Source organism: Esox lucius, chromosome 17 (genome assembly GCF_011004845.1).
Source record: "Esox lucius isolate fEsoLuc1 chromosome 17, fEsoLuc1.pri, whole genome shotgun sequence".
In the NCBI taxonomy this organism is placed as follows: Eukaryota; Metazoa; Chordata; class Actinopteri; order Esociformes; family Esocidae; genus Esox; species Esox lucius.
In genome coordinates, this window is record NC_047585.1 from 13,218,852 (window position 1) to 13,230,030 (window position 11,179).

At 42.5% G+C, this 11,179-nt stretch overlaps 1 protein-coding gene across 2 annotated transcripts; it reads left to right on the top strand.

Annotated features, from left to right (window-relative positions):
* The first annotated feature begins 12 nt into the window (after positions 1–12).
* On the top strand, positions 13–11,132 carry zmynd10 (zinc finger, MYND-type containing 10). Of its 2 annotated transcripts, none has more exons than XM_020044679.2 (12): positions 13–682; positions 800–908; positions 1,015–1,131; positions 1,226–1,279; positions 2,564–2,716; positions 2,856–2,944; positions 3,304–3,398; positions 3,561–3,733; positions 7,933–8,058; positions 9,748–9,869; positions 10,002–10,127; positions 10,344–11,132. In XM_020044679.2, exons 1-12 carry the CDS (start codon positions 594–596, stop codon positions 10,477–10,479), a joined length of 1,389 nt encoding a protein of 462 aa, XP_019900238.1. In that variant the 5' UTR covers positions 13–593; the 3' UTR covers positions 10,480–11,132. The 2 variants fall into 2 exon arrangements, with proteins under 2 accessions (XP_019900238.1, XP_019900239.1); XM_020044680.2 differs by having other exon boundaries at positions 13–480.
* Positions 11,133–11,179: the final 47 nt, after the last annotated feature.

Here is an 11,179-nt window from a genome sequence, read left to right on the forward strand (position 1 = left end):
CACCTCGCCTAGGCTGGAGAGTATTGGGCTATTATTCGTCAACACTTCCTCTCTGCCTTTAAGAGCGAACAATAACATGACACACAAGGGTAGTTTTGATGTCCTCCACCCTGTATGTCGTCACTAGCTTTTTTGTTACAAACTGATAAACCTATAGAGTTGAAACCAAACTTCGTTTGGATCCTTGGTGCGCCTTAACACTAGCCAAGCCAAAGCAGAATTTTCTCTTCCTGGGGTAAACAAAACTTTACTTACAACACAATTATGACACACTGAGTGAACAATCAGCTCCGTGAATTCAACCCCACTGTTAACCACAAGCTAAGACCAAACCTTAAATGTATATAAAAGTGCACGCTTTCGTTTCTCATCCCACTTCGTAACTCTAGAAAACCTTTGTTCCTCTGGTGGTCATGGTGGCTATTTTGCGCATGCGTTTGTTTCCAGTATCCATACCAACCACGAGAAGTGGTTTGTAAAGTAAGTACATCGATCTACATTAGTCTGTTCTGTAACGGTCTATTCCAAGGGTTTTCGCGCAGTTTCTCTCGAATCAACGTTTTTCAATACAGGAAAATACACTTTACGTGGGTATGGAAACATCTGTTCTTTTTCCCGGAGAGGCTGAAGGATATGTCCAAAATTTAGAAACGTTCACACTCAGGGACGTAGGCTCTCCAAGGTACTGTAACGTTGTCAGTATAGCTTGCTGGTTACAGTAGATAACTAGCTAGCTACTGTACTTTAGCTAGCCAATTAAAAATAATGTTCCATTAATTGCTTACTATTTGATTGGCAGGTGGTTCAGACAACATGAGTACATAGAGAAACTGAACATGCAAGCAATATTGAACGCTTCAGCCACAGAGGACGAGTTCATCAAAGAGTTCCTTGTTTCACTGGGAAAGGTAGAACATGCCTTACAAAGCTGTCGTCTTTGTTTTTTTATGGCCAAAAAAGACCACTGCACATATTTACCTTAAAATGTTCCCTGACTATTCATTGTAATCACAGATCCCCACCTTGGTCCATGAGATGATTCTGGTGGAGCTTTGGAAACATAAGATCTTTCCTATCCTCTGTCAGCTCCAGGACTTCAATCCAAAAAGCACATTTCCTTTGTACATGGTGGTGAGTACATGCAGTATACTGTGGAAACAACTTCAGATAATGAGCACTGCTTGTTGTACCTGCACTTCAAATAATTTCCACGCTATCTCTGCAGATACACCATGAGGCTACAATCATCAATCTGCTTGAGACCATCATGTTTCATAAGGTATTTCTACCCTGCATCGGTACCAGCACAGGTATACAGTTGTGCTCAAAAGTTTGCACTCCAGAACCTTCACCTTTTTCTGCTGTAACCACTGGAGGGTCAACTTGGCCTTGGGTTTAGGGTCATTGTCGTGCTGGAAAGTCCAAGAGCGTCCCATGCGCAGCTTTCGTGCAGAAGAATGCAAATTGTCTGCCAGTATTTTCTGATAACATGCTGCTTTCATCTTGCCATCAATTTTCACAAGATTCCCTGTGCCTATAGAGCTCACCCCCCCCCCCCCCAAAACATCAGTGAGCCACCACCATGCCTCACAGTGGGGAAGGGTATTCTGTTCACTATAGGCCTTGTTGACCCCTCTCCAAATATAGTGTTTATGGTTGTGACCATAAAGTTATATTTTGGTCTTGTCACTCCGAATCAGTGTGCCAGAAGCTGTGAGGCGTGTCAAGGTTTTGTTGGGCATATTGTTACCAGCTTTTTTGTGGCATTGGCGCAGTAAAGGCTTCTTTCTGGCAACACGACCATGCAGCTCATTTTTGTTCAAGTGTCGTTGTATTGAGCTCCTTGAAACAACCACACAGTCTTTATCCAGAGCAGCCTGTATTTCTCCTGGGGTTACCTGTCAGGTTTTTCTTTGTATCCCAAATAATTATTCTGGCAGTTTTGGCTGACATCTTTCTTGGTCAACCTGACCTTGGCTTGGTATCATGAGATCCCAGATTTTCTACTTCTTAATAAGTGATTGAACAGTACTGACTGGCATTTGCAAGGCTTTGTATATGTTTTTATATCCTTTTCCATCTTTATAATGTTCCATTACCTTGTTACGCAGGTCTTTAGACAGTTGTTTTCTGCTCTCCATGGCTCAGTATGTCAGTGCATCCACATGAGGGCTAACAAACTCATTGACTATTTCTACACAGCCACTAATTGCAATTGTAAAAAGCTACAGGTGTGGGAAATTCGCCTTTAATTGCCATTTTCACCTGTGTGTGTCTATAACAAGGACGAACATTCAAGGGTATGTAAACTTTCGATCAGGGCCATTTGGGTGGTTTCTGTTATCATTATGATTTTAAAAGGAGCCAAACAACTGCGATAATAAATGGCTTCATATGGTCACTATTCACTATTCTTTGCATGATCAGTCATATTTTCAAAATCAATGCCAAAATGTCACAATTTCTGCCAGGGTATGCAAACTTATGAGCACAACTGTATGTATCAGACATTGCCTGAACACAACATGGAAATACGACTTGTTTCCACGTGTGCTGGTCACAGGACTCGTGCGAAGCGGCGGATGACTCAGTCCTGGACCTGGTGGACTACTGCCACCGCAAACTAACCCTTCTGGCCAACAGAGCGTCCAGGGATGACAATGCAAGCCCTTGCAAACGGATTCCCTCAGAGAGTAAAGATCTGTCTTCTATCCAGGTACATAGGGGGATTCCAATATACAGAAGCTGTTTGGGTTTCAGCTGAAGCGTTATAATCAGCCTGTTAGAGAAGTAGATTGGCTTCAGGTCATTTGTGTGAATTTTAAATGGTTTGTTGTGCGGTGCGTGCGAGGCAGGATTTGCAGGGGCAGAACTCAGCATTAGAGTTTGACATCTCCCTCAAGGCTGTGTCCGTCCTGCGCTACATCACGGAACACTCTGACAGGTGGGAGTGTTGCATTCACATCGTTTTTCAAATTCCTTGAATTGTGGGTGCTAATATACGACCTGCATATGTTTTTTTTTTTTAAGGTTTGAGAGAATTGCTTAATATACTTTAAGATGATTGGAACCAAATACAATCTCTGTGTCCACCTAATTTATAATCACCTACACAAAGGTTTGATAGTAAGGACTTTTCCCAAAAACGTTTGATGGGACCAAATTGTTTACTAATTTAGACTGAGGAAACATGTAAAATATCTTGTTGGCTTTTTGAACCTAGTTGATGACCAAATGTACCCCCCCTCCCCCAAAATGACATTGACACCAGTGCCTAAACATCTTTTATTTTTTCACACACAGCATCAGTGTAATCAATAGGATGCTGTGTACACATAACCTGCCCTGCGTGTTGGTACAGCTGATAGAGCACAGCCCCTGGAGTCACTATTCTGAAGGTTGGTCACTGGACACGCATACATGCAAATGGACAAAATATATTGAACACATAACACACGTCCATATTTAGGGGTTAATAAGATAACAAAACATTGACCGCATTTTCTCTACATATTACATAGTTGTATTCGCTCCTACCTGTCCTTTGTCTCCCTCTACAGGCAATATGGAGAAGTACATCAATGGAAAATGGCAGAAGATTCCACCCGAAGACCATCTGAAGATGACTAAATTGGATGGCCAAATCTGGATTGCTCTGTACAACCTGGTGCTGAAGGAAGACTGCCAAAGGAAATATGACTTCAATAACTTCAACAAGAACCAGCTCTTAAAGGTAGACTACAGTAGCCTCAGCCACTGCAGGGACTTATTTAACCATATGTAGTCAAAATCATCCCTTTAAAGCCTGTGGGGAACAGACAATGGCTTACCCTGAAATTAACAGCATTACAAGTTTTATTTTTAATTTGTCTAAACATTGTAACAAATCAAGTTTGTTTAGCACTGGTAAATACATTGCACTTCAAATGAGTACAGTCAACAGTCACCAATAAGCCCTCCATCCTCAACAGGTCCCACATGTAACACATTCAGCACGTCACCTATCAACTGCAAATTAGGTGATTGGAAGGCTGTTTTGTCCACAAAGTTGAATTTGTCTTGGGACAGTGCTCTAATGGTGATCTGGGTACCATTTATTCCTCCAGATGTTTTAGGAACCCATTGATGGTAAAGAAAACCTCTTTAATCTAGCTTGTTGTGCAATTGGGTATGAAGAGTGTAGGTGACTGTTTGCAAAGGATTACACACAAAACATATAGATAAATCAGCTAGCTCATCCTGAGAGAACCTAGTAGTTTTCAAATTCTAATGCAATATCTGCTGAGCCTGGATTTGTTCTTTATACAAAAAGTCCCGTCTTTCTCTAAAATCACGTATCCATGGATCTGGGTACGTTTTTAGAGAAATAGCTTAAGTATGGAATATTCCCCTCGCAGGGTTCCATCACTGTGTAGTGGAAGACATCAGCCAAACTAAGTAACCGGCATTAAGCCTCTTAAGGGATGTGACCAGGAACCCAATGGCCTCTGAAACAGCTTCAAAGAAGGCCAACTATCTCTGCATTATTCCATCAATCAGGTGTTTATGATAGAGTGGCAAGACACAAAGCACCCCTGACTAAACAGCATTTGGCATACTGCCTAAAGGGCTCTGAGAGCAAAGATTCTCAGAAAAATCTCACAAAATACCCAATTTGCACACTGCCCTCTCGCTCAACTGACAAATTGCTCAATCTCTGGCAAGCCCTGCCTTGTGTGCACACTGCCTGCTTGGGGGGCGTGTCTTCCTAATTCATGCCAGCGGCAACCAGGAATAAGTATTTATTATTTGTGTGACTCCACTACTAAAAATGTTTTATGTATCAACGCAATGTCAAGTCAAGGATTTGTCAGTGTTCAAATAGCAATTTACGTTTTACGTCATGCATGTACAGTTAAGCCCAAAAGTATTCATACCCATGCCAAATTTTTAGCCATAGTAAATTTTTATTTGACCAATAGGTTTCTTCTGGCTGGAAATGACATAAACAAGTGACAAAACATGGTATATTGTGCTGGAGATACAAATGAATCTCCAGCACAAGGTCTTACCGTGTTTTGCCACTTGTTTATGTCATTTCCAGGCAGAAGAAAAATTCACTATAGCTCAAAATTTGGCACAGGTATGAATACTTTTGGGCTTAACTGTATAACTCACCCGGGATCCCAATGATCTCAAGAAACATTCTTCCATTCATCCATTTTTAGAATTATATCTTTGTATGAGGCCAGAGACGCATCATAAATAATGGGGAAACCGGACACCGCAATAATACGTTTCTCGCCCATGTATTAAGCTAGTTAGCGAGATTTAAGCTAGCGGGTAGAAAAGATAAGGTACTTCAAGATGCAGAAAACATCTACCCTGCCATTGGTAGTCATAAACTCTATCACTGCTCCCTTGCTGGAAATTAGCATTAAGTTGAACATTTCTCAACTGTCGCTGCCACTAGGAGAGTTTATCTCTAAGCGGCGCTCTGCCCATTGTCGCCAAGATTCACTGACTCTGGTTGGAAATTAATGGCAGCGTGCCTGTTTGTATCGCTAGTGAGCGGGCAGTGTGCACATAGGGTTAGTTCTAAATGCCAAGCAAAATGTCTGGAAAATACAAAGTACCTGGGGTATTGTGTGTAGATTAATAGGATTATATTATTGTAGCTTAAATCTATAACACAAGGAAATGTGGAGAAAGAGACTGAATACTTTCTCATGGCGCTGTATATCAACAATAGCTTACAACGGCAAAAATTACTCATATTCATATAACACACACTGGTGGAAATGAATCCCAGGGATGATTTACTCACAGATGTGTGCTCATGCATGGTTGATGAATGAGGCTTCTGGTGCTTTCTACTGTAGTCGCTTCTAGAACCTCATGGTCCGGGACGGTTTTAGGCATAAGCAACATAAGCAGTCGCTTGCGGCCCCGACTGCTAGGGGGCCCTGGCCATTAGAAGCCGCTAGGGGAAGAGGCCCCAAATATAATTTTGCTTAGAGCCCCCAAGGGGTTAGATCTGGCACTGCTTATGGTTAAAACTATAGCTCGGAGAGATTGTCTGTGGAAGACCATTGTCCTTGAATGTTATCTGATCTCCCCTCTGATTGGAGGACAGATGAATTATCCAGACAGTGTTTTGACCAAGGTGTTTCCTCTCACTATTATTTCCTAGACCATCTCTCCTTCCTGATCCTATGAGCAGATAAAATTATAAGACTCTAAGAACTTTGTGGCACATTGCATAGGGGTTCTATTTAACAGATGATCGTGTTAAGGTGGTCTTTTTAACATTCCATCATGTATAAGCAGCCTCTATAACACCATCATGTTAAAGTGATCTATTTAACAGACCATCGTGTTCAAAGGTCAAAAGGTTCAAAGGGGATTTATTTGTCATTTGCAATAACAAGTAATGGCAATGAAATGCTTGGTTTACCTACTCCCGACAGTGCAGGTAAAAGGTAACAGTAATAATAATTTAAAAATAAAAAAGAATCACAATCAATCAATAATATCACTATACAAAAATACAAATCACTAATAATAACTATACAACCATAGTGCAATGTGAAGGTGACCGGTGTGCATGGACTATGGATGGAAGGGAAGAGGGGTTCCCGAGTTGAGCAGCCTTAGGAAAGAAGCCTGTTTGAAATGTTCAAGCCTGTTTGTTTTGGACTGGATACTCCTGTATCTTCTGCTTGACAGTCCATGGCGTGGGTGGCTGGGATCTGTAATGATCCGTTTGCTCTTCTTCCTACATCTCTCTGTGTAGAGATCCTGCAAGGATGGCAGGTCAGACATTGTGAGGAGCTCGGCTGTTTTAATCACCCTCTGAAGTGCTTAACGGTCGAGGGTGGTGCGGCTGCCATACCAGGCAGTGACACAGCCGGTCAGGATAATTTTGACAGTGCATCTGTAGAAGTTGGAGAGTATCCTAGAATCCATGCCAAATCTCCTTAATCGGCGTAGGAAGAAGAGCCGTTTCCTGGCCTCCTTCACCAGGACGTTAGAGTGATGAGACCAGGTCAAGTCATCACTGATGTTGACAACGAGGAACCGTATGTTGTGAACTCTCTCTACTGCAGACCCATTGATGTGTATGAGGATGTGGTCTCCCCTCCACTGCTTCCTGTGATCAACAATATTCTCCTTCGTTTTGCTGATATTGAGCTGGAGGTTGTTATCCTGACACCACAAAGTCAGTGACCTTACTTCATCTCTATAGGCTGACTCGTCGTTATCAGAGATCAGGCTTATGATGGTGGTGTCATCAACAAACCTAATGATGGTGTTGGAGTTGCCAGGCAGTCGTGGGTGAAGACAGAGTACAGGAGCAGGCTCAGCACACAGCCCTGGGGGGGTACCAGCACTGAGAGTCAGTGAGGAGGAGGTGGTGTTGCCCATCCGCAACACCTGGGGTCTGCCCGTCAAGAAGTTCAGGATCCATCTGAACATAGTGGGGTCGAGTCTCAGATCCCTGAGCTTAACTGCCAGCTTGTGGGGCACAATGGTGTCGAATGCTGAGCTATAGTCAATGAACAGCATTCTCACATACAGCTCCGGAAAAAATTAAGAGACCACTGTACCTTTTTCTTTCCTTTTCAAAAAAGTTGAAAAGGAATGTTTTGAGTGAGGAATGTGTTCCTTTTGTCCAGATGAAAGTGTGCAGAGTGGGGGGTCAGAGCAATGGTGTCCTCTGTGGATCTGTTTTGTCTGTAAGCAAAATGTAGCCGTTAAGGTGGACTGTTTAACATGCCATTATGTTAAGGTGGTCTATTTGACAGACCATTGTGTTAAGGTGGTGGGTTTAAACACAGCATCATCATAAGTTGATCTATTTTACAGATCATTGTGTTATTATGGTCTGTTTAACAGACAGTGTGCAAACAAGAGAAGTCTCACTCAAACTGAAAATCCTTTTGTTTGTAGCTACGTGGTTTCCTGACTGAGGTGTTAATTGACCAGCTGCCCAACCTGCTGGAGCTCCAGCGCTTCCTCAGTCACCTGTCTGTCACAGACCCTGCCCCCCCAAAGAAAGACCTCATTTTGGAACAGGTGAGGAACACAAAGATTTGACATACACTATATGGCCAAAGGTATGTTGACACCACTGGAAATTATTGAGTTCAGGTGTTTCAGCCACACCCATTGATCACAGGTGCATAAAATCCAGCACATAAACCATGAAATTTCCATATGCAATAATTGACCGTACATTGGGTCGTACTTAAGAGCTCACTGACTTTAAATGTGCCACAAGTCACAAGTCAGTTCATGAAATTCCTGCCCTACTAGATTTGTTCCGGTCAACTGTAAGTGCTATAATTGTGAAGTGGAAGCATCTATGAGCAACAACAGCCCAACCACAAAGTGGTAGACCATGCAAACTCACAGCGTGGGGCTGCAGATTGCTGAAGAGCGTAGTGCATAAAAATCGCCTATCATCTGTTGTATCGCTCATTAGAGTTCCAAACTGCCTCCGGAAGCAACATCAGCACAAGAACTGTGCGTCAGGAGCTTCATGAAATGGGTTTCCATGGCCAAGCAGCTGTACACAAGCCTCACATCAACATGCGCAATGCCAAGCATCGGCTAGAGTGGTGTCAAGCACGCTACCACTGGACTCGCTTGAAACGTGTTCTCTGGAGTGACGAATCACGCTTCAATATCTGGCAGTCTGATAGACGAATCTGTGTGTGGCATATGCCAGGGAAACGCTACCTACTGGAATGCTGAGTGCGTACTGTAAAGTTTAGTGGAGGAGGGATAATGGTCTGGGTCTGTGTTTCAGGGTTGGGTTAGCTGCCTTAGTACCAGTGAAGGGTCATCTTAATGCTACAGGATACAAAGACATTTTAGAAAGTTTGGGGAAGGCCCTTTCCTGTCTCAGCATGACTGTCCCCCCTGTGGGCAAAACTGGTTCCATAAAGACATAGTTTGACGATGTTGATGTGGAGGAACTCTGCACAGAGCCCTGACCTCAACCCCATTGAACACCTTTGGGATGAATTGGAACGGCGACTGCAGGTCAAGCCTTCTCATCCAACATCAGTGCCTGACCTCACAAATGTTATTTTGGTTGAATGGGCACATATTCCCACAGACACTTCAAGATCTTATGGAAAGCCTTCCCAGAAGGGTGGCGGCTGTTAATGCTGCAAAGGGGGTGGGGCAACTCCATTTTCTTGCCCATGGTTTTGGAATGGGTTGTCCAACAAACTCATATAGGTGTGATGGTCGGGTGTCCACATATTCTTTGGCCATATAGTTTACTTTATTTAACCCCATAAATCAAATATACATTTCAAAAGGACTTTAAACATTTCTTCACACTGTATGCAAGGATATATAGGGGTTCTACACTGTGAGGCTACCCAGAGGAGTACCGCGCTAGCCACTTTGACCCATGCTTGTAGGCCTGCCATTTGACTCCCACATTTAGTACCATTTTAGTAACGGACGTTTTTCAGCAGTAACATGATGGGTTGATACTTGATCTATTTCAACAAAGGCCTACTTCATGTAGTGGTAGATTGAGCACCCCACTTCCAGAATGAGCATGCCTTAACGGTAAAGGTGACAGTGTCCTTGCCAGCAGAAGCATTCTGATTCGTGGAATGAGAGATACAGGTCAAAATAATTTATTGCAGCGAGTGTCCCCTCCAGCCTGAGGCCAGTTCAGTGCTGTTGTGATGGCCTTTGATATTGGGACACAAGCACAATTCATTTCTGTCCTCCTTGTAGATTCCAGAGATGTGGAACAGCATCATGCGGTCCAATACAGGGAAGTGGAAGGCCATTGCCAAGTATCAAGTGAAGGAAATGTTTAACCCTTCTGAGAAAGACCTGAGACAACAAGCATCCAGGTAATAAAGGGGTCAATGAACTGACTGACTGGGGAATTGAACATTGGAAGATCATTACTCATACAATTCTGGATCTTTCTGTCTGTCTTTTACAATCTTCACTGCCTTTGTATTTGAATCATCTTTATCTAGACTGGCCCAGACCTACAACCTGGACGTGATGGAGTGTTTAATCCCAGAAAAGCCCAAGTGTGGAGTCTGTGGAGCAGAAGCTTCTAAGAGATGCTCTCGCTGCCAGGGAGAATGGTACTGCCGGAGGTACAACCAGTAACAGTGTAGCACTATACAGGGAATTGTCTCCCCTTAAAGAAATACGCATCAACAGAACTGCCACTTTTATTCCAAATGTCACACTGGTCTCGCAATGAAACACATACTCGAGAACTCAAAATACTTATTAAAAGGGCCAATAGTTTTATTCACAGGTTGACTGTGTACAGCTGAATTCTAAGCGGTGTTGCTCTTTCCTTGTAGGGAATGCCAGGTGAAGCATTGGCCTAAACACAAGGTTGCCTGCCAGCTGATGGCTGAAGCCACAGAGAAGCTCCAGAAAGACTTAACTGTGAACCCTACAGAGGCCGAGGCAAATATAATGGATAGTTTGGACTGAGTCAATGGTAGATCTCCTGTCTGATTTTTATTTGGGATGGGATCAAATTCTATTGTTATGACTATGGACTGTTCTTGTAAACTGTTTTGAGGATTGTTTGTTTCAATTAAATTCTAATTTCTAAATTGTATTAATGCAAACATGGAAAGCTTTATTCAGTTCCAACAGCATTCTAACTTGAGTTTAGAAGGGTTAAGGTAATTAACTGCTAAGCCTTCGGTATCAAGCAGAGTTGAAATCCTCTTGATCTCAGACAAGTTGACAGTGAGTTGAATTTACATGTTGTACCTGGGAAGGAGAACTCAAAACCTGCAAATGAAATTGTGATAATTGGCTCCTTGTTTATTTAGCAACATGCTAGACAATTATAAGGAAAAGGTATATCCTTCTTGTATACATACTTTTTAACAGGAAAATCCTGAATTCATGTCTCCTGGTGTTTTGACTCATCTTGGTCTTGATCCCAGGATCAGTATCTATTATGTTAGGGTTACAGCGATGTATCCATTTCTCCAGATTGTATTTCAGAGTAACTTAACCCAGTTTATTGTTTAAACTCTGCTTATCCCACTTAAAGATGGTGTGTCTACCATATTGTTTTTCTTAACACAAACTGTTAAAACATTAATTAAAACAGTCGATTGCTGATTGAACAAACAAAATGTATCCATATACATAAACATATCGTTTTTAATTGAAT